A 23,572-nucleotide genomic window follows, 5' to 3' on the forward strand; every position below is an offset into this window, starting at 1 on the left:
GTCTGTGTCTGCAGGTGTGTGTGTGTGTGTGTGTGTGTGTGTTCCTAGGGAGTGTCTCTGTCCGCAGGGGTGTGTGTGTATTCCTGGGGAGTGTCTGTGTCCTCAGGGGTGTGTGTGCACTCCTGGGGCATGTCTGTGTCTGCAGGGGGGTGTGTGTGTGTGTGTTCCTAGGGAGTGTCTGTGTCCGCAGGGGTGTGTGTGTATTCCTGGGGAGTGTCTGTGTCCTCAGGGGTGTGTGTGCACTCCTGGGGTATGTCTGTGTCTGCCGGGGTGTGTGTGTGCACACCCAGGGCGTGTCTGTGTCCTCAGGGGTGTGTGTGCACTCCTGGGGCGTGTCTGTGTCTGGGGGCTGTGTGCACACCTGGTGCGTGCGTGGCTCTCCTCAATTGCCTTCTTCTGGGCTCAGCCCCACTGCAGGGCCAGGGCTGCAGCTGTGGTTCTGTCCCCAGGGCAGCAGGTGGGAGGACTCCAGGGTAGCCACACATGCAGATGCACCACTTTTAAAACATTCTTATTTTAAAACCTGGTGACATAAAAGTCTGTGGAGAGAGTCTCTGGGAGGTTTGGGGTCTCATTAAGCCTTGAGGCGTGGGTTCCCAGCCCTGAGGGCTTCTCACTGTCTCAGGAAGCAGGATGGTGGGGGTGGGGGGCAGCCCCCCATTGCAGAGCAGGGACCAGCCTGCTGCTCCCTGGGCCCATCTCGCTCCCCAGCGTGCCCATTTGCACCGTGTTGTTCCTCTTACTGGTTTAAAGTGGGGTGATTCATCACGGCTGGGGAGACACCTGCTCCCAGCCGCCCCCTGTCCCCTACCCAGGCCGCATAATGGAAATACAGGCAGGGCAGCTCTTGGATCAGGGCAGGGTGGGGGTGCGGGGTCCCAGGGGGCGCGGGGCCCCGTTCCTCATAGTGAGGGGGCGGAGGGGGGTGCTGGACCCCGTTCCTTGCAGTGAGGAGGTGGGGTCCGGGGTCCCCGTTCCTTGCAGTGAGGGGGCGTGGGGGGTCGCGGGCCCCATTTCTCGCAGTGAGAAGCCCGCCAGGTAACCCTGCCGTCTCCCCACAGCTCCCTGAGCCTGGACAAGGGCACGCAGGCGCTGGAGGACGTGGCGCGGCTCCTGGAGGTGCCGGCGGGCGTCTTCACGGACGTCGAGTGAGTGCGGGTGGGGCTCGGGCAGCTCCTCCTTCTGAGCGTCCCTCCAACAGGTTCCCCGTGGGGCGTGTTCACTGTGTCACAGAGGCTGGTGCGGGAGGAAGAGCGGGGGGCATCCAGGGGGTCCGGTTAGCTCTGTAAGCGCAGCTGAAACCCGAGGGTCAGCAGGACGGCAGCCCCGAGAGGGCCCCGCTGACCCGGAACCCCCGGGGTCTCTGGACGGTGGGGCGGCCCCACTGCAGGTGAACCAGGACCTGGGGCTGGCGCCTGCAGTGTGCACACCCCGAGGAGAGGCCTGAGGTCCCCAAGTGTCGCAGCCCGTCTCGTCCTCAGTGGGCTGGGTTTTAGAAAGAGCTGGTGACACGGAGTCCAGGGCTGGCACGTGGCAGGTGCATGGGTCTGGGACCCACCCTTGTTTTCTGATGGAGCCTTGAGGCTGGGAAGAGCATGAGGGGCCGTCGGAAACGCACTGGGGCCCCCGGCTTCCGGCGGGAGGGGCGGGGCCCGGGGCTCCGGTGGGAGGGGAGGGGCGGGGTCCCGGGGGTCTCCAGTGAGAAGGGGCGGGGTCTGGGGGTTTCCAGTGGGAGGGGCGGTGCCCGGGGGCTCTGGTGGGAGGGGAGGGGCGGGGTCCCGGGACTTAAGGAGATGCGGTCCTGACCTGGTGACCCCTCTCCAGCCCGTCACCTCGTTCTGCTCCTCACTCCTTGGCTCAGTCACTCCCAGACACACTATCTCCAGGTCTGGGGGTCCTGGGGGCTTTCCCACCTCCAGAGGTGGGCTGGTCGTGAGACCAGCTCCTTTGTAAATATCACTTGCTGCGATCTCTTTCCTGCTTGGTGAGCGGGGCCTCCTGCGTCCCCTGGGGGCCACAACGATGCCACCGCCGTCTTTCAGCCTCTGTCAGTCTTGGCCGTTGTTCTCGTGACCGAGTCCTACCCCAAGGCCTCGCCTGGCCCTGGAGCCTCGAACCAGCCCGCACATCTGTGCCTCGGGAGCCCGGGTCCTGCCCAGTCGATGCGGGGCTGGCAGCTCTGGGTCTTCAATGCTGCACCGGTGTGGGGTGCGTGTGGCATCCCAAGCGGTACAGACGAGTCCTGTGTGTCGCCGCCAGGACCCGGCATGTGCGGGTCCACAGTGCCTGCAGGCGTGACCCAGGCAGGGGTCTGGAGGGGACGACCGCGTGGCCGGTCTGGGCGTCCGGTGCTGGCACGTCAGATCATCGCTCCTGGAGAGGCATGGAGGCCGCCGCTCGGAGCGCACTTCCAGGGCGGTGTGTGTTTCTGTGGAGAGACTAGTTATGCTTAATATGTTTTGTTAATGGCTCTGTAGCTGTCAAATAAATTCCATTATTTCTTACTACATCATTAGAGGCCATTAAGACGGCATTGGCGTGCCGCTGTAATTGCGCCGACAGACGCCCGGCCAGCACGGTTATGGTTTTATAATCGAGTCCCGGCTGTCGGCGGTACTGATGCATGCGCTGCTCCCGGCTCTCGCCGGGAGGGCGGACGGGAGGCCGTCTGCGCTCTGGGCCCCCAGCCCGGGCCTTCAGCTGAGCCCGAGGCCAGCCCGGGCAGCCGGTGCTGCCTCAGCCCGAACCCCCTCCCCGAGTCCGCAGCCAGCAGCGTGCCCCCGAAGTAGTGTTTCAGTTTCCCCCAGCGGAGTTTGTTCTTGTTTGCCCCTTCTTGTCTCCATGGCGACTCGAACCACCTCCCATTTTATAGCTGAGCCGCCCAAGGCCTCAGAGCTTAAAAGGCTCAGCAGGGTGACAGGTGGTGACCTGGGACACAGACATGCAGAGATCTCTGTGCAGAGGCTCCGCGTGCCCACCTGAAAGAGCAGGTGCTGGGGAGACAGCCCCGAACTCACGCTGAGGTCAGCCGGATCTGCCTCGCGCGGCTGGTGACCCTTTCTCCCTGGCGCCAGAACAGAGCTTGGCCACGTGGGGCTGGGTGGTCAGAGACACGGAACCTCCGTTCACAGAGTGCTTTCCACACTGGGCCGTCCCAGGGTCACGTGTGCGTGTGTCCTAAGGTCACGTGTGCAGCATCCCAGGGTCACGTGTGTGCACGTCCCGGGACTTGCACGTGGTGTCCTGGAAGGAAGGAAGGAAGGAGGGCGGGCCGTGGTGCTGCAGGTGGGGACACGTGAATGAACCGCGCGCTCTGTCTTTCGGAAACCAGGAGCGTCCACGTGATCTTCAGAGAACACTCTCAGCACCCAAGGAAAGGTTAGGTTTGGGGGCCCTACTTACTGGGACTCTCCAGATTTGGTTAGAGTAGCGATGTCACCTCACTAGTCACCAGGAAGAGCGCTGTCCCACGGGCTCTCCTGGTGGGAAGGGCCACCCGCGGGGTTCCCGCTCCTGGGACACCAGCCCCAGGGGGGTGTCCAGGGGGTGACGGGCCAGGAGATGTGGAGCTTGGGGAGTCCTGATGGAAACAGCTCCCCGTCCCCCTCAGATGGATCAGTTGTTTAAAAACGGATGCACTTTTCAAAGTCATGTTCAACAAATTATTTAAAATGCTTTGAACAGTTTTGATAACTCCTGGCAAGCAGTCCCCTGCCAGTTATTTTTATACTGAGTAGTTCTTTAAGAACTAAAGATCTTAAAGATTTCAATAAGTTTTCGAGAGAATTTTAAAAATACTTGTCTCTTTCCCGTCTGTTCTTGGCTCCTGTGGCTCCCTGGGGAACTGACTACTAAAACCTGTTTCCATAACAATTTTCCTTTTCCATGCAGGAGTGTCTTCTGGTTCCTGTCGGTTTATTGGGGTTGATTTGAATTTTTTTGTAAGAGCCCTGCCACGTGTATTTTTAGAGTAGCAGAGTCCCTGGGACCCACGGTGGCCCTGGGGTGTGTGGGGCGTGCTGAGCAGTCCTGACGCCTCCTAAACGGTCTCTTCCAGGGTCGAGGGGCCAGCGGTGACCTTCAGGGTGCGCGCCAACGCCCAGAATGTGACGGCGGCAGCGGCGGCAAAGGCGGCAGGTAAGGCTGTTTCTGCGAGCGCTGTGCGGGGCACAGGATGCCCAGACGTAGCACAGAGTGACCGCCTCAGCCAACCTTAGCCAGTCCTGTACGTCACTAAGCATATGAACTGCTGTAACAGGATTGACACTTCCTCCCGGGGTGCAGTGCAGCGCGTGTCCTGGGTGCCTGAGAGACAGTTCTTGGCAGCTGAGGCGTATTGTGTCTGTTAACTTCAAGTTTGTTTATCCAGTGACAGTAAACAGGCACAGAAATAGCGGTAATGCTCCCTTTAGTGGAACAAACCTAGGTCTTCTTGATCTTGGTTGCTGTTGGCTTTTACTTGCAGTGGATTTTGGTGCCCTTACTGATGCTTATTTGTTCAAAGTAATGATTGTGGGGCCTCCCAGTTGGCGTTAGCGGTACACATCCCACCTGCCAATGCAGGAGACATAAGAGATGCGGGTTCGATCCCTGGGTCAGGATGATCCCTGGAGAAGGAAATGGTAGCCCACTCCAGTACTTTTGCCTGGAGAATCCCACAGACAGAGGAGCCTGGCAGGCTACAATCCACGGAGTTGCAAAGAGTCGGATGAGACTGAACCAACTTATTAGCACAATGGTTTTGAGGACAAGAACTGTTGGTTAAAGAAGAATGCCTTGCACAGTTGTACCAGTTCCCGTAAAACTCTGACAGATCTGCCTGTGAAGACTGAGCCTGCTTGCAGGCTTCATTCCACTGCAGGGTGGGGCTCGGGGTGGAGCCGACCCGGCCGGGCAGTCTCCCCGTCTGGCGGAGTGGCAGAGTGGGTCCTGGGGAAGGAGGCAGCAGACTCCGGTCTGAACTCTCTGCGCCCGAGTGGGACTGGCCCCCTCGCTGCATGGACTGGTTTCATGCTCCTCCTTCCTCAGCACAAGAGGTTACTGAATATACTGAAGACCAAAGCAGGTATCGGTGTTTTACCCAGATATGCACTAATCATTCCGTAAGTGGCAGTTCATCCCAGTACTGGGAAATAGCACTTTCAGGACTTGATTTGTTGGAACTTAAGGACAATATGAATGGAATGAAATGAAATGAAGCCTTATCATTTTAGACTTGTGACCACATACTTGTGACAGTGGTCTTTCATTTATTTTGTTGCTCTCTGGGGGAAGTGAGGTTGATTATTTGAAACCTGGTGTCTTGGTTTTTCTCTCATGTGTCCGTGTCATGCATGGAGGGGGAACAGCGCCCACAGCCTGAGCGTCAGGTCACAGCCTCTACACTCAGGTTTCTAGGTTGCCCCAGCGTGTCCGGGAACCAGCGTGGGGGCGCCAGCCGCCGTGCATCCTGCAGGTTGTGCTTGTGTAGAATGGGCAACGTTCGCCCACCGTTTAAAAACGTAGTTCCTTTTATAAGTACTTTCTTGATGTTTTCAATGTACGTGATGCTATAAGGGAGAGGACTACAGAGAATTAGTCTGTGACCACAGGACCATAGTGTTTGGTGCTGAAATACCAAACTGCAGAGTCAGCTCGACCCCCTCCACCCTGCGGGCATGTCTGTTGTCACGGGCAGGGGAGGCCTCCCACCAGGTGCAGGGTCCGCTTGGAGGTGGACTCGATGCCGTGCTGTCGGGGAGGTTAGATCCTGCTCAGGAGGTTCCCGTGATGACGTGTGGGGCTGCTCCCTGTTCACACTTACACGATGAAGAAATTTGCTTCTGTTTTGAAAGACTTGAAGGCGTTTTTGTAACGAACCTCCTCTCTCATCCTCGGCCCCAGGAAGGTACTTGGGACTTCTTGTTCATGTCTTCGCCCCTGCAGGAGCCCCCGCAGAGGGGATGGGAGGGGGACGGGGGCCTTCAGGGCTGGGGCTGCACTTTCCTCCTGGAATCCTGGTCAGGCGTTGGATGCTGTCAGGGCCGAGGGCTGTTCATGGGCCCCATCGCTCTGGAGCAGATGCCGACACAGGTGACTCTGTGCAGGGGGAGATCGAGTCGGGGACAGCAGTGGAGACCAGAGCCTGAGGTCCTGGAGGCCAGGCCCGCGCAGGTCCTGGGAGCTGCAGCGCCGCCAGCACGCAGAACCCGGCTGGCCCGCCCCGGCCCCAGTCACGTGTGAAGTGCAGAGCCAGGGCGTGGGGAGGGGCTGGCTGAGCTTCAGGGTGTCCACAGTGAGGACGCTGAGCCTGTGTCTCTGAGGACCCAGGTGTCTCCTGGAGATGCTTTCATTCAAGGCCAGCCCCCCTTAGTGGTCGTTGGTTGGTACCAGTGTGGTTCGGCCGCCCCAGGCCCCGTGCGGGCCGGGGGGCTCACCGTGCCGGGGGTTGGACCTCCAGGGATGCGCGACTGGGCGTCTGCATCGGTGGCCGGGCCTGGGTCTGGGAGCCAGCAGCGTGGCACCCAGCCCATCCCGGAGCCATCTGTGGTGTCCAGGTGGGTTTTGTAGTCTTGTCTTTATCGGCCCCTTACCTTCCTTCTCTTTCTGGCTCTGTGCTGAGTACCATGGGCCACAGAGAACCAGGCAGAACCACTCTCGTCCTCACTAGGCCTGGAAAGACACGTTTGGGCCCAGACATCCTGATGAGGCAGGGAGGGCTTCCTGGAGGAGGCAGCCCGAGGGGAGAGCGCTGGGGCTTCACGGGGAATGGTGGGGTGGGACCTGCAATGTTACCTGCGATATCCAAGGAGCTCCTGGCTTCCGCACGAGGGACATTTGGTAGGGTGGCCTGGCAGGGGGACGGGAAACACTTGCAAGGCATTTGGGTGATGGCACCACACATCACGGGTGGGACACGGTGGCATCATGGATGAGCTCAGTGCCGAGGAGCTGGCCGCGGGCCCTGGAGACGCAGCTGGTGTGTGCTGGCGTGTGGGAAGTGCCCAGGCCAAGGGCCCTGTTTCCGGCTGGCCCCGGTGGAAGGGAGCTTCTCAGGGAGGCAGGAGGTGCCATGTAGATGGGCACGTGTGGTCTGGCTATGTTCTCTGGGGCTTCGGCGCTCGGCAGGAGGCCCGCAGGAGCTAGTGGGGTGGTGGTCACAGCGGGTCTCGCTGCCAGGCTGCTGCGGCCAAGCCTGCTTCCCGGGGCTGGTTCCCACCACTCGCCCTCCTGCACGGGGGCCTGAGGCGCTGACGGCTATTCCTGAAGATGAACTTCTAATTCGCAAGACACGCTGTACACCAAGTTCACAGGACATGCTGTGAACATAGTTCACACAGTTCACAGGTCACGCTGTACCCCAAGCCCATGGAGTTCACAGGACCCGCTGCACCCCAAGTCCATGGAGCTCACAGGTCACGCTGCACCCCAAGCCCATGGAGTTCACAGGTCACACTGGTACCCCAAGCCCATGGAGTTCACAGGTCACGCTGCACCCCAAGTCCATGGAGTTCACAGGTCACGCTGCACCCCAAGCCCATGGAGCTCACAGGTCACGCTGCACCCCAAGCCCATGGAGTTCACAGGTCACGCTGCACCCCAAGCCCATGGGGCTCACAGGTCACGCTGCACCCCAAGCCCATGGAGTTCACAGGTCATGCTGCACCCCAAGCCCATGGAGTTCACAGGTCATGCTGCACCCCAAGCCCATGGGGCTCACAGGTCACGCTGCACCCCAAGCCCATGGAGCTCACAGGTCACGCTGCACCCCAAGCCCATGGAGTTCACAGGACCCGCTGCACCCCAAGCCCATGGAGCTCACAGGTCACGCTGCACCCCAAGCCCATGGAGCTCACAGGTCACGCTGCACCCCAAGCCCATGGAGCTCACAGGTCACGCTGCACCCCAAGCCCATGGGGCTCACAGGTCACGCTGCACCCCAAGCCCATGGAGCTCACAGGTCACGCTGCACCCCAAGCCCATGGAGCTCACAGGTCACGCTGCACCCCAAGCCCATGGAGCTCACAGGTCACGCTGCACCCCAAGCCCATGGAGCTCACAGGTCACGCTGCACCCCAAGCCCATGGAGCTCACAGGACCCGCTGCACCCCAAGCCCATGGAGCTCACAGGTCACGCTGCACCCCAAGCCCATGGAGTTCACAGGTCACGCTGCACCCCAAGCCCATGGAGCTCACAGGTCACGCTGCACCCCAAGTCCATGGAGCTCACAGGTCACGCTGCACCCCAAGTCCATGGACTTCACAGGTCACGCTGCACCCCAAGCCCATGGAGCTCACAGGTCACGCTGCACCCCAAGCCCATGGAGTTCACAGGTCGTGCTGCACCCCAAGCCCATGGAGCTCACAGGACATGCTGCACCCGAAGCCCATGGAGCTCACAGGTCACACTGCACCCCAAGCCCATGGAGCTCACAGGTCACACTGCACCCCAAGCCCATGGAGCTCACAGGTCACGCTGCACCCCAAGCCCATGGAGCTCACAGGACATGCTGCACCCCAAGCCCATGGAGCTCACAGGTCACGCTGCACCCCAAGCCCATGGGGCTCACAGGTCACGCTGCACCCCAAGCCCATGGGGCTCACAGGTCACGCTGCACCCCAAGCCCATGGAGTTCACAGGTCACGCTGCACCCCAAGCCCATGGAGTTCACAGGTCACGCTGCACCCCAAGCCCATGGAGCTCACAGGTCACGCTGCACCCCAAGCCCATGGAGCTCACAGGTCACGCTGCACCCCAAGCCCATGGAGTTCACAAGGCATTCTGGTACCCCAGTCCATCTAACTCACATTGGACATTGACACCCCCAAATCCATCTAACTCACAGGGGACGTTGAAACCCCAGTCCATCTGGCCCTGAGACACAACTGTGTGATAACTCAGTGTGTACCTCGTGCACGGAGGTGACACTGTGTGGCCGTGTAATGGGACCACACTCGTGGGTTGACTGCGTGAGAGGCAGATTTCACGAGTCGCCCGTGGTCCGCAGGGTGAGGGTGGCCGCCCACGGAAGTGCCAGGAAGCAGGCCCGCGGGGTTGGAGACCTGGTGCTGATCCAGGTGCTTGTATGCTGATGCTTTCTCCTTCAAAGATGGTTTGCTGTCTGTCAACACCTCGTCTTATTACAATTGCAGAATCAGAAAAAGCCAATTCAAAGTGAAAAGTCTTCAGCAAAAGCAGTGATAGGGTTCCCTCCCATGGGATGACACAGTATAGGTAAGCTCTCGCCAATGTCGCAACCTGATCCCTGTCCTCGGGGAGGTGGCTCAAGCCGCCCCTAGTCGGAGGGAGCTCGGTGGTGGCGAGCACGTGCGGCCGTCCCCGCCACCGGCCAGCCTCGTCCTGCAGGGGCTCGCCCAGGTGCGCTGACCCCCTGGACCCTGTGCCTGGAGGTGGGCAGCAGCGCCATCTGCGAGCCTTCCAGGGGGCGCTGGTTCCCTCTCTTGGCCGGAGAGCCTGGAGCAGGGCGCCGGTGCGGGCCCTTTGTGACCTTAGGGCCCTCGGCGGGGGAGCAGGCTGCGGGGCTGACACGCACAGCCAGTGTTCCCCGGCCTCCTTGTTTCCTTCCCCTGAACATCCCGGGTGAGAGGGAGGGTCAGGTGGGGCCCAGTGCCCCTGCCAGGGGGGCCGCCTGCTCTGGGCTCTGCCTGGGCAGGCGCCCACTGTCCTGCCCCCGTCCACTGGGACACCCCTGCCAGCCCTCCCCGTCCCGCCGGAGCCACTCGACCACGTCTGCGGCCTGTTCTGCCCGGGGCAGCCGGACATAGGGTGGGCAGCACAGAGCAGGCCCGTGCAGAGACGTGGCCCCGGCCGCAGGGGCCCGCGGAGGCGGGTGGCCGAAACGAGGCTGCCGGGGAGGCAGAGCTGGACGGGGCCTCCCCCCCGGGTCAGTTAGAGCGTCCCCCTGACCGCCGACCACCGTGGGCCCTCTGAGCAGACACAGGTGTGGACCTCAGGCCTCCGCCTGAACTGGCACCCGGGACACAGAGCACAGACACGGGCAGCTGGTGAGCCCGGGGGGCTGGCGGGCTAGATGGAGGTGCAGAAACGTCAGGGCGAATGGCCCGCAGGCTCCCAGCTTTGTCTGCGGGCGCATCCGGGGCGGGGTATCAGTCCGGGGCGCCGCCGCCGTGGGCCCCCGCGGTCTCTTGCTGTGGAGAGCTGGGCTGCCCGACGGGCCCCTCCCACCAGCTGCGGGAGGAGGCGGTGTTCAGAAACGTCTGTCAGCTCACGACTTCGTCTCAGAGTGATTCCACGTCAGTAAGACGGGACGCAGTGGGCGGGGCAGATGCGAGGCCCCGCCGCAGGGCCACTCCCCCGAGCCGTCCCTGCTTGGGTGGCGGGTTTCCTCCTGGTTCTCAGGGTGCGGACTGGCCGCAGTGGCACCGAGCACTTAAGTGGTCCCTTAAATCCTCCACTGGGCTCACACACCCCTTACATGAAGAAAACCTTCCTTACGGTGGCCTCCAGAACACACCTCCGTTCCGTATGAATGTTTTTCTTTGACCACATTAAACAGATTTAACCCCTTTGGTGGCGGTTTAGTCACTAAGTCGTGTCCAACTCTTGCAGGCTCCTCTGTCCTTGGGATTCTCCAGGCAAGAATCCTGGAGTGGGTTGCCATACCCTCCTCCAGGGGATCTTCCCCACCCAGGAATTGAGCCCGGGTCTCCTGCACTGCAGGCAGATTCTTTACCACTGAGCCGCCAGGGAAGCCCCTTTGGCAGTTGGGAAGGCAGCACATGGGGCAGTGTGTCCACCTGGGCGTGGTGCTCCTCGCCCTCTGAAAGCCCACTTGGGTAGAAGATGCGTTCTTTCCTCTCCCTTTCGAATGCTCTTTTCTCCTCTGTCCCACTCTCTAGCGACTTTCCCCCAGAAGCTATGCAGCGTCACAGGCCCCCTGCTGCCGCCTCTCCTGTGGGGACCCTCAGAGCCACCGCAGTGCTGGCCCTGAGCCCCGGGCCCACGGGCACTGCTCTGTCAGGTCCTGAGTGGGTGGGAACGGAGCGGGGTTAACAGCCCCCCACACCTCGCTCCCCATCCAGCAATAGCCGGGACCCTGGATGTAGGGGAAGACCAGGCCACCAGCTGGCTGTGCCTCTGCGGCAGGTCCCCGACAGAGACTGGAGCCCCTGGGGGGTGAGGACAGCCGCTCCCAGGTGGGCAGGACCAGCTTTCCCCCGGGTCTGTGTGGCGAAGGAATGGCTGAACCATTTCATCATTTTAAGAATCTCCCCCCAGATCACTCATAGACCCCTTGGTCATTGATTTTGGAGGAATCTAGTGAGGGCTGTCTGTTCCTCCTTAACTTTCAAAACCCAATTTCCAGACTCCGTTTTTGCTCCCTTCTGAAAAGAAAGTCGGAAACCAGGGGACAAGCGACCAAGAGGTCAGAGATCACTTACATTAGAAGACGCTGCCCATGATGAGCGTTAGCACCTGCCCGGCAAGGAGATCTGCTCCTCGGAGTCATTCCTGTGTTAATGCCGCTGTCTGCGAGAATGTCCCTCCTCTGAACCAGCCCCTTGATTTCTCTGCCCAGGACCCTCGGATCAGAGGCCGAGTGTCCACCCCCGCTGGGCCCGTCCAAGGCGACAGCCTCTGATGCAGGTGGGGACCCTCCTGTCAGAGATGGGGAGAGACTTGCGTGTGAGTTCACGGCTCCCCTTTGCACAAGCGATGCCAGCTCTGGGCCCTTTCTCGCGCCAGGCACTCCTAGCAGAAGCAAACTTCAGCCTTTGTGTTTGGAGCTGGCTGTGCCCCGGAGCTGTTTAGGGAGGCCTGGAAGCCGTGTCCAAGTTCAGTGTGTGCTTTGACATGTAAATTCACGTGAGGCATATTTAATCAGTCACAGTGACATGCTAATTGGATTCATCTGTGGACTGAATGAGACGTGCATTTGAAGAAAAATGAAGGGAACGCATCGCCAGCTGAGACACTTTGTAACCAGTGCGGTGCGTCATCAAAGTGCGAGAAGGCCAAGGCGCTGGTTCAGGCCTGTTCCTGCCTCAACACGCTGCGGGCCATCCTGGGGGGTGTGTCGCTGTCTGCGGTGCTGAGTTTAGGAGCCCTGGGGCGCCTGACACCCCAGAGACCCAGGAGTCCATGATGGAGTGCGTGTGTGAGCACAGCCTGAGACACCGTGCGGAGCGTGGGCATGAGCGTGCAAACACAAGTGCAGGCGTGTGCGAGCGTGCGAGCAGGGTGCAGGCCCGCGGAAGTGGACAGGAGGGCGTGTCCGCGCCTGTCCCAGAGTCCCCCTGGCTCAGATGGGGCTCCCGCCCTCACGCACGTAGCGTATTCAGGGGGCCGGGGCCCCCTCGGGGAGCCGCACAGGGGCCGCGGTGGTCTGCCTGCGTCCGGCTCGGGGTGACGGTGGCCGCCCTTGCCCTCCCGGACCACCAGGGGCACCCTGCTCGCCATCACATCTGGCTCGCGTCCCTTGGCGTGGGCAGAGGGAGGCTGGCGCTCTCAGGCGTGAGGGCCCCTGGGCCCAGGTGCCCCGCGGGGGCAGCGTCTCCGGGTCCCACCCTCCCGTCCTCACCAGCCGGCCGCACACCATCACAGGTGGGGGCTTCCCGCGCTGTCCCCTGCAGCAGCCGGCAGGGCGAAACCTACCCCGCGAAGCCGTGGCGCACAGCGCGGCTGGGTGGAGCCGGATCGGCGGGGCCTCTGCTGTGCTGAGTGTCTTTCCACAGGAGCAGCGGTGCGTGAGCGATGAGTAGGCCTTTCCTCTTTGGTAGGCAGGGACTTATCACACAGACTCACCAAGCCAGGAACAGGCAGGCAGGACGGTGGGCGGTCAGGATGGGGTGGGGCCCCGGCCATTCCCCCACCGGGGGTGCCGCTGAACCCTGTGAGGGAAGGAGCCCAGCAGGGTGTGCGGGGTGCGGAGAGCAGGAGGCCAGGATGCAGGTGCGTGGCCTGTGGGCGCTGGGGGCACCCGGGGAGAAGGCCTCGGGGCCAGTTCACTGTCCCCAGAGGACGCAGAGCGGCAGGAGCTTCCGGAGTGGTCAGCTCCAGGCCCCGCGGGGTGAGTCATGCAGGCAGGTCAGGGCTGCTGCCCGGTTCCTTTTGCTGGTTGAGCGGGAGGACACGTGTGTGCAGTGGTGCCCTGGGTGGTGACCGTGGGGTGTGGAGCAGGGCTCCGCTCCGTGACTTGTGGTTTTTCTTTCATTCGAAGACAACAGGAATAGAAGCATGGTTGCTGCAAAACACACGTGACTCATGAAAACCTGCCTTCTGGGAGGTTCCACTCTTCAGAACGATTCTGTGCAGTTTTCACCGTGACTCTTCTCAGGCCAGTTAAGCCGTGGTTTGCATGGACAGTCTTCCCAGGGATGCGCTTGCTCCAGGTCTGGGCACCCGCTGGGGCATTCACAGGGGCCCGTGTCCTCGGCGCGCTAACTCCTGGGCCCCAGTGGTGCCCAAGCACCAAGAGTCTGCCCGGAAGCCAGGAGCCGCCGGGCTGTGCGGGGAAGCCTGAGCCCGGGCGCTCAGGGCTCAGCTGCAGGTTGAGCACCAGGCCTGCCAGTGCAGCTGTCTGAGAGCCTCCGTGAGCAGGCACGGAGATGGGCCAGCGTCCACCAGGGAGGCCGAGGGCCGTGGCAGCTGAGACAGTGGCCGGGAGGTGGCGGGGGCAGCAGGCTGAGAATGAGGAGGTGGGCAGGCAGCACCAGTCCTGGGAGCGGCCGGGCCCTGGGTAGGGCGTTTTGGGGTGGGGGGCTGGTGGTGGGCTGGCAGGATGTTGGGGCCCTGGAAAGAGGGCGTGGTGGCTGGGCACCCACCCTGCCTGCTTCATCCACCCCGACCCCCAGCGCAGCCTCCCTTGTTTGCTCTGGCTCAGGGGCATCTAGGCGCCTGGTGTCCTCTGTAGCTTCGCCCCTCATCCCGCTCCCCTTCCGGCTCTGCCTCCACCCCCGGGGCCTCCCGGTGCTGCCGTCACAGCGGGCTGGGGTCCCCATGCTGGGCGCTGGCAGGCAGGACACTCCAGCCCCCTCCCTGGGGCTGCGGCGACGTGTCTGGTCATCGCCTGTATCCCTTGTCCTCCTCCCAGACGGAAGGCCTCCTGGGAGGGAAGGAAGCCGCCCGTCTGCCGCAGTCCACCAAGCAGGTTCTGGGGTGCGCGGCCCCCAGGCGCAGAGAGCTTGGCGGGCACGTGGAGCGTGGAGCGGGTGCAGAGCCCTTGTTCCGCATTGTCAGCGATGTGTCTGGGGGTCCCACCCCGGCCGGGGACCCCCGCCCTCCCCGGCCTGGCTGTAGGCGGATCACCCACCCCTCTGCTGACTCAGGAGGGTTGAGGTTAAGGTAGAACCACGCCTCGCTGAGTGGAGACCACCTTCCCCCACGCCCGAGGAGGACAGGGCACAGCGGTGACGGGGCGAGGAGTCCTCTCGGGGAAGCCCGCCCCCGTCCAGCAGGCGCAGGGGCCCTCGAGGTGGGCACTGCCACTCCCCGCCGTGTCCCGGTGCGCGGTGTCGGCGGGCTTGCTGTCGTTACTGCGGGGACAGTGTGGGGAGTGTGCCTCCCGGGGAGTTCCAGGTGGACTCAGCGACCAGGGCGGTCAGGAGGAGAGGCAGCGTCAGGACCGTGGGGTTGGGTTCTGCCCCGGGTCTGGACTTAACTGGCTGTGTCAGCATCGCCAACTAGTTGTGCAGTGATTAGGAGCTGCTTGCCCCACGGGTCGCTCCAGCCCCGAGTGACAGAATGGGGGGTGTCTGCTAGGCAACCCCTGGAACCCCTTCCGATGGCAGAAGGCTTGTGTCCCAGGCGTGTCCACAGTCTGCTCTGCCTCCCTGGCCTCCCTGGCGGTCCGCGCGCCTCGGGCCTCCCTCCCTCTCTCTTTCTCATGAGCGTCCGCACGACTGACCCAGGCTGGCCCCACTGGGGATTTGGGTTGCCTCCCCAGCATTTGTCTGCACAGCCACGGCCTTTCCCGCTGGAAGGTGGAAGAGTGGAAATTTGAAGAATGTAAACATCTTTCCAGTTTCCTTTTTTTAAAAATAAGAGCAATTATTTCTGCAGCCACTTGGAGCCGCCTGACACGGAGGCTGGCTCAGCTTCCCTTGTTCTCCGCATCTTCACTAGAAATAGACGCGGGTGCTGCAATCCAGGCTTCCAGAAAGCCTCTTGCCTAGGCGGATCTGCACCCGAAGCTATGCGTTAGGGTGGTTTCAGCGTGAGCCGCTGGTGGCTGTCGGGGTTGGTGCACGAGTGTGGGCCCGGCACCGGGGGTTCGACAGGAGGCCCTTTGGTTCTGAACATGGGCGGTGTGCTCGGAAGTCGCCCCGCAGGGCTCATCTCTCCTGCTTCTCCTCGCGGCTCCTGCCTGCGCTGCTGAGAGGGAAGGGCGGCCCCGGTCACCTCCTCGGGGCTTCCTCTACTTAAGCCGAACGTCTGGAGGCTTGTGTGCAGCACTGGACACCTTTCCTGGGCACCCAACACCCCACCTCCAGAGCCCAGGCCAGTCCCCTTGTGGTGGTCTGGGTTGGGGTGAGGATTAGGGTCATCTCAGCCTCTCTGCTGTGCCTTGCACTCCACTGATGAGTCTGATTTAATAGGCATCATTGCAATGATAGCTCAGCTGGTAAAGAATCAGCCTGCAGTGCAGGAGACCCTGGTTTCATTCCTGGGTCAGGAAGATCCGCTGGAGAAGGGATAGGCTACGCACTCCAGTATTCTGGGCTGGAGAATTCCCTGGACTGTATGGCCCTTGGGGTCGCAAAGAGTCGGACGTGACCGAGCGTCTGCCACTCACTCAGCCCCGAGTCCTGCCACAGGGTCATCCTCGGCACTGGCTGAGCCCTCCTCCCGGCCCCTGATGTCTGTTCTCCCCTTGGGGCTGCGAGTGATTTAAACCCGGCCCCTGGTTAGCGGGAACTGGAGAGACCCGGAGTTGGAGACCTCTTTGCTTTCTGTTTTCCGGTTTCTGCAGAGGTGCTGCATCTGGGGGGCGGGCTGAGGGCAGACACGGATGACAGGGTCACGGGAGCTCCCAGCCCCGCCCCCCATTCTGTGCTTCACGCTTCATCCTGCGAAGTGCTCCCTAGATGCATCAGCTTCATCACTCCTGTCCTGTTTCCTGTGCCACTCAATCACTTTTTATTTAACCGAAGACTGCTTTGGACATTTCACGAGCTGTTGGCTTATAAAACCTTGTAACAGAGATAAAGCGTTTCGAACATTTTCTGATCTTAAGGACCCCATAGGGTGCTTTGGGGTTAGTTAACTATGGAGGCTGTGTGCGTGGTGGTGCAGGCGCGGTGCTAGTGGCCGGTCTGTCCCCGTCCCGAGCCCTACCCCGCCGCCCAGCTCTGCCCCGATCCCTCGCCCCCAGGTGCTCGGCGAACCTTCCAGTGAAAGAAGTAAGGTGACCTCATAGGTTCCACGGAGGCTGTGCTGGCCTGCTGTGCGTTCTGCTGGGGGCACGTGTCTTCTCAGCTCACGTGCCCAGCTTCAGGATCTCTTGGCATCTTTCATTGCATCTTTCTTTCAGTTCAGTTCAGTCGCTCAGTCGTGTCCAACTCTTTGCGACTCCATGGACTGCAGCACGCCAGGCCTCCCTGTCCTTCGCCAACTCCTAGAGTTTACTCAAACTCATGTCCATCGAGTCAGTGATGCCATCCAACCATCTCATCCTCTGTCATCCCCTTCTCCTCCTGTCTTCAACCTTTCCCTGCATCAGGGTCTTTTTCAATGAGTCATCTATTCCCATCAGGTGGCCACAGTATTGGAGTTTCAGCTTCAGAATCAGTCCTTCCAATGAATATTCAGGACTGATTTCCTTTAGACTTGCTTCTGTTGACTTGACTTTCCAGGAGGCTTCTAACAAGTGCTATCTATACAGGAAGCCCCCAAACCGTGTGATGAGTGAGAGCTTTGCAAGATGGAAGCATTAATAAAGGAGCTAGTAGGAGTCTGTTAGTCGCTCAGTCGTGTCTGACTCTTTGTGACCCTGTGGACTGTAGCCCACCAGGCTCCTCTGTCCATGGGATTCTCCAGGCAAGAATGCTGGCGTGGGTAGCCATTTCCTTCTCCAGGGGATCTTCCCGACCCAGGGATCGAATACTTGTCTCCTGCACTGCAGGCATATTCTTTACTCTCTGAGCTACCTTCTCAAACACGAGCTTAGTCATCAGCAGGAAAGGGTGTCATTGGGAAAAGCCTCGTGACAAAGACTCAGGAAGGGCTGAGAGCTGACCCGACAAGAGCCAAATCCACAGAAGCTTGATTCCTTCTTCTGGACCCAAGTACTCAGGTCTCTGTCTGGCCAGAGGCTTTCCCAGAGGATAAGTATTGACTATTTGTAGCTTTTGATTGTCTCTTTATATTAATGGTGTTAAGAACTGCTTCAGGAAAAAGCAGTCAACAAATTTTAGGCGGGTAATGTATTTTCATCCTTACTTTCTTCATCCCTTAATGATGAGAAGGCGCATTGCAGCTTCCAGGTTCTCCGCGGACGTTCCTGGCAGGCTCCCTGGGCCCGTGCAGGCGCCTCCCTGATACTTGCATTTCTTTACGGAGATTCAAGCTTCTCACCTACTTCGCAGAGAGATGGGCTTCCCTGGTGGCTCAGATGGTAAAGTGTCTGCCTGCAGCACCGAAGACCTGGGTTCAGTCCCTGGGTCAGGAAGATCCCCTGGAAAAGGAAATGGCAACCCACTCCAGGATCCTTGTCTGGAGAATCCCACGGACAGAGGAGCCTGGTGGGCCACAGTCCATGGGGTTGCAGAGAGTCGGACAGGACTGAGTGACTTGACTTGACTTTGACTTTAAGTTTCTCATCTACAAGCTGTTGACAAGTTCGCTCATTTCTCACGTCTGAGTCTTCGTTTCTCCTTTGTTTCTGAAGGGTACAGAATTGCTTGGATGGTGCGGGTGCTTTTTCTTTAGCTCATTTAATGCTTAGCTCCGTTCTCTTCTTGCTCACGTGGTGCAGATCTTTCCCTGCTCCCCAGGCAGCTGCTTTTTTCCGTCTTGGATGTTGTGCAGTTTGAAAGTGACATGCGACTTTGAGGGATCGTGTCCTGCTGGGTGTTCCTGAGCCCCTGGGTGTGGTTCGGCGGGCTCGCTCACTGTGAACCTCTGCACCGTCCTGTCTGCTGCGGCGTCCTCTCCCCCTCTGAGGTGCACCTCTTGCAGCCGCCCCCAGGTCCTGGGCTCCTCTCTGTCTTTCTCTCTCTCTGCAGAGCAGTGTCTTCACGCAGCCCCGTCCAGCCCAGGCGTCTGCCGTCTCTACTACAGTGCTCCAGTTTCTAGCATTTCTTTTTGCTTCCTCTTGCTTTGTCCAGCGGTTGTTACGTGCTATCACTTTTTCCATTAGCAACCTCAGCAAATTGATGACAGTGATTTGAAATCTCTGACCTGGTCATCCCAGTCTCTGTCCTGTCTGAGTCCGGTTCTGATCTCACTTTGTCTTTTCAGACTGGGATTTTTTTGTTTCTGTTTTGTTTTGTTTGCCCTTTGATATGCTTTGTAATTTATATGTTGTTGTTGGAAGCCAGGTGTGCATGCGTGCGTGCATGCTAAGTCCCTTCAGTTGTGACTGGCTCTGTGCAACCCCATGGACTGTAGCCTGCCAGGCTCCTCTGTCCATGGGATTCTCCAGGCAAGAGTACCGGAGTGGATTGCCATGCCCTCCTCCAGGGGATCTTCTAGACCCAGGGATTGAACCTGTGCCTCTTACGTCTCCTGCATTGACAGCCAGGTTCTTCACCACTGGAGCCACCGGGGAAGCCCTGGAAGCCACACGATGGGGCAAAATATACCAGGGTAAATACGCCTTCTGCATGAGGCTTTGTCTCTCTGTGTGCACTTTAAGCTGAGTTTGCTATCGATGCGGCCACAGGTGTCATAGGCTGATCGTTTTCTAGTGTCTTCGTTTTGGCTCCTCTGTTTTCTTTGGGTTTCCCTACGGGATTCTTCTTAAACAGAGTCAGAGATGCACACTTGCTTACCTTAATTCCCTGTGATGCGGGCGGGGGGAGCCCAGGCCCTGGTCTGAGAGTGAGCCTCAGCCTTCAGTGAGCCTGGGCTGTGCGCCTCATGCACGCAGCTCACTGCCTCTGTCCCTGAAGGGAGGCACGGAGGCTGGAGGGGCTGGAAGTGGAGCACGTAGTCACACTCGATGTCTTACACATGGTGCACACGTAGTATTTGCAGCGTACTGCGCATTATACGATGTATGCATTATAAACACTACAGACATTTTACATAAACACACGCAGCTCACCCTTGAATAGTGTGGGAGTCATGGTGCCGGTGCTCCCACAGCGGAAGCTCCGCAGGTGGCTTCATAGTGAGTCCATCGTATCTGCAGGTCCCCTCCTATGACTGAGCCAACCACCGTCCTGTGGCAGTTACTACCGAAAACCCATGCAGTTCAAGTCTGTGTTGTTCAAGGGTCAGCCGTATTTTATTAAAATATGTAAATGCAAGGACTTATATACAAACGTTATGTACTTTTACATATACTATATATTGTATATAGTATAATACTTTGTTATATAACCATAACGAACTATCATATATGAATACTAATTCTTTGCAGTTCATTATATATGTTACAAAGATGAAGATATAGCTTAATTTTTATCTGTTTATATGGTATCTTCTTACTGGATAGAATTTAAAAGTTAATCTCATCAAGTCTATCAGTATTTTTCTTTATGATGTTTTACTTTATGTATATGCATGGAATATTATTCAGCCATAATAATAAGGAAACCCTACCATTGGCAACAATATAATGAAGTTCGAGGGTATTACAGTAAGTGAAATAGTCAGGCAGAAAAAATACAACTATAGCTCCTCCTTGTCGTTTCCAGAACACCAAACCTGCAGAAACTGAGCATTCAGTTCAGTTGCTCAGTTGTGTCTGACTCTTTGCGACCCTATGAATCGCCGCAGCCAGGCCTCCCTGTCCATCACCAACTCCCGGAGTTTACTCAAACTTATGCCCTTTGAGTCGGTGATGCCATCCAGTCATCTCATCCTCTGTCGTCCCCTTCTCCTCCTGCCCCCAATCCCTCCCAGCATCAGGGTCTTTCCCAATGAGTCAACTCTTCGCATGAGGTGGCCAAAGGATTGGAGTTTCACCTTCAGCATCAGTCCTTCCAATGAACACCCAGGACTGATTTCCTTTACGATGGACTGGTTGGATCTCCTTGCAGTCCAAAGGACTCTCAAGAGTCTTCTCCAACACCACACTTCAGAAGCATCAAATTTTCAGTGCTCAGCTTTCTTTACAGTCCAGTTCACATCCATACATGACCACTGGAAAAACCATAGCCTTGACTAGACGGACCTTTGTTGGCAAAGTAATGTCTCTGCTTTTTAATATGCTGTCTAGGTTGATTATAACTTTCCTTCCAAGGAGGAAGCATCTTTTAATTCCATGGCAGCAGTCACCAACTACAGTGATTTTGGAGCCCCCCAAAAATAAAGTCTGCCACTGTTTCCACTGTTTCCCCATCTACTTCCCATGAAGTGATGAGACCGGATGCCATGATCTTAGTTTTCTGAATGTTGAGCTTTAAGCCAACTTTTTCACTCTCCTCTTTCACTTTCATCAAGAGGCTTTTTAGTTCCTCTTCACTTTCTGCCATAAGGGTGGTATCATCTGCATATCTAAGGTTATTGATATTTCTCCTGGCAATCTTGATTCCAGCTTGTGCTTCTTCCAGTCCAGTGTTTCTCATGATGTACTCTGCATATAAGTTAAATAAGCAGGGTGACAATATACAGCCTTGATGTACTCCTTTTCCTATTTGGAACCAGTCTGTTGGTCCATGTCCAGTTCTAACTGTTGCTTCCTGACATGCATATAGGTTTCTCAAGAGGTGGGTCAGGTGGTCTGGTATTCCCATCTCTTTCAGAATTTTCCACAGTTTATTGTGATCCACACAGTCAAAGAAAGGCTTTGGCATAGTCAATAAAGCAGAAATAGATGTTTTTCTGGAACTCTCTTGCTTTTTCAATGATCCAGCAGATGTTGGCAATTTATCTCTGGTTCCTCTGCCTTTTCTAAAACCAGCTTGAACATCTGGAAATTCACAGTTCATGTATTGCTGAAGCCTGGCTTGGAGAATTTTGAGCATTACTTTACTAGCATGAGAGATGAGTGCAATTGTGCGGTAGTTTGAGCATTCTTTGGGATTGCCTTTCTTAGGGACTGGAATGAAAACTGACCTTTTCCAGTCCTGTGGCCACTGCTGAGTTTTCCACATTTGCTGGCTTATTGAGTGCAGCACTTTCACAGCGTCATCCTTCAGGACTTGAAATAGCTCAACTGGAATGCCATCACATCCAGTAGCTTTCTTCATAGTGATGCTTTCTAAGGCCCACTTGACTTCACATTCCAGGATGTCTGGCTCTAGGTGAGTGATCACAGCATCATGGTTATCTGCGTAGTTAAGATCTTTCTTGTTTAGTTCCTCTGTGTATTCTTGCCACCTCTTCTTAATATCTTCTGCTTCTGTTAGGTCCATACCATTTCTGTCCTTTACTGAGCCCATCTTTGCATGGAATGTTCCCTTGGTATCTCTAATTTTCCTGAAGAGATCTCTAGTCTTTCCCATTCTGTTGTTTTCCTCTATTTCTTTGCATTGATCGCTGAGGAAGGCTTTCTTATCTCTCCTTGCTATTCTTTGGAACTCTGCATTCAGATCTGAATATCTTTCCTTTTCTCCTTTGGTTTTCACTTCTCTTCTTTTCACAGCTATTTGTAAGGCCTCCTCAGACAGCCATTTTGCCTCTTTTCATTTCTTTTCCATGGGGATGGTCTTGATTCCTGTCTCCTGTACAACGTCACGAACCTCCGTCCATAGTTCATCAGGCACTCTGTCTATAAACCGAGTGTAGACTGGTGTTTGCCAGGGCAGGGGGGGCGGAACAGGGAGACAGTCAGAGGCTCAGGGTTTCAGCTGGAAGATGAGTAAGTGCTGGCGACCTTGAGTCAGCCTGGTGAGCATGGCTGCAGCATTGTGTTACAGACATGAGTGTGCTGACAGCAGGCCTCACGTGCTCCACACACACACACGCACACGCACACGCACAGTGACAATGTGAGGTGATGGCATGTTGACTAATCTTATTGTGGTCGCATTTCACAGTGTGATTGTGCATCACATCACCACATTGTACACCTCAAACTTACGCAATGTTACTTGTCAATTATATCTTAATAAAGCTGGGAAAATAGTAAACATTCAGTTCAGTTCAGTCACTCAGTTGTGTCTGACTCTTTGTGGCCCCATGGACCGCAGCACGCCAGGCCTCCCTGTCCATCACCAACTCCCGGAGCTTACTCAAACTCATGTCTATCGAGTCAGTGATGCCATCCAGCCATCTCGTCTTGTGTCGTCCCCTTCTCCTGCCTTCAATCTTTCCCGGCATAATAAACATGAGTTCACCTGGAAACAGGATACAGTTCTTTCATGGTTGGTTGCTGCTGGTACATAGGCACATGGTTTTTTATTTTGACCTTGTGTCTTTCATCCTTGAAAAAGACCTCTTAGTAGTTATACTTGTTTAATTACAGATTCTCTTAGTGTTTTCCATAGACAAACATATCATCTACAGCTGAGAATATTGGTTTTCTTCCTTTCTAATCCTACACATCTTGTTGTTGAGTCGATCAGTCGTGTCCAACCCTCTGTGACCCCATGGACTGCAGCACACCAGGCCTCCCTGTCCATCATCAGCTCCCAGAGTTTCCCCTCAGACTCATGTCCATTGAGTCAGTGATGCCATCCAACCACCTCATCCTCTGTCGTCCCCTTCTCCTCCTGCCTTCAAGCTTTCCCAGCATCAGGGTCTTTCCCAGGGAGTCAGCTCTTCATATCACGTGGCCAAAGTACTGGAGCTTCAGCTTCAGCATCAGCCCTTCCAATGAGTATTCAAGATTGATTTCCTTTAGGATCAAATGGTTTGGTCTTGTAATTTTTCTTACTTTAAGTCTTGTAGGATCCTCTGTTAAATAAAGACTCTACTCACCCATCTCTTTTTCAGTGTTTCATTTTGCAAAGGAATGAGGTTTGCTGAAAACCTTTATTGAATTAAGGAAGTCGTATTCCTAGTTTCTTAAAATTTTTAAAATTTTGAATGAATGAAATGCTTATTCTTGATCTCTGAAATGTTATTGGATCTTTCCTCTCTTCATCTCTTAATAAAACGAATGACATTGACAGATTTCCTGCTCTAGGAGCATTTTTGCCATTCTGGGTTAGACACTTTGGTTATGAACTTTTGTTGGATTCAGTCGCTAGTATTTTTCGAGGAGTGAGATTCACTTATTTCTCTTTCTCGTGTTTTTGTTGTCCAGTTTTACTATCAAGGTGTCTCCTGACTGTGGGACGACCTGAGACAGGCAGGGAACAGATGGTGCTGGGGTGCCGGGCCCCTGGGAGCTGTTCAGTGTGACATCGGTCAGGTTCTGGTCTCCTCACTTCAGCTTTGGAACTTTGTATTTTTTCCTGAAAGCGATTCATTCCCTTTATGTTTTCCAATTATGTTTATTTTGCATTATTTCCAATGTCCTCTTGTGATTTTGTGAATCTCTGCTGTGTCTGCTGC

The 23,572-nt window shown here is 56.9% G+C and overlaps 1 protein-coding gene across 6 annotated transcripts in view; it reads left to right on the forward strand.

Moving 5' to 3' along the window:
- The window catches only part of PTPRN2 (protein tyrosine phosphatase receptor type N2), a 606,878-nt gene that overhangs the window by 242,442 nt on the left and 340,864 nt on the right, over positions 1-23,572 (forward strand). For all 6 annotated transcript variants that reach the window (XM_070478762.1, XM_070478639.1, XM_070478844.1 and 3 more), the window contains 2 exons: positions 1,062-1,148; positions 4,058-4,137. In XM_070478762.1, coding sequence (XP_070334863.1) covers positions 1,062-1,148; positions 4,058-4,137 — 167 coding nt within the window. The remainder of the gene's footprint in view (positions 1-1,061; positions 1,149-4,057; positions 4,138-23,572) is intronic.

The sequence above is a fragment of the Odocoileus virginianus genome, chromosome 1 (genome assembly GCF_023699985.2).
Source record: "Odocoileus virginianus isolate 20LAN1187 ecotype Illinois chromosome 1, Ovbor_1.2, whole genome shotgun sequence".
Taxonomy (NCBI): Eukaryota; Metazoa; Chordata; class Mammalia; order Artiodactyla; family Cervidae; genus Odocoileus; species Odocoileus virginianus.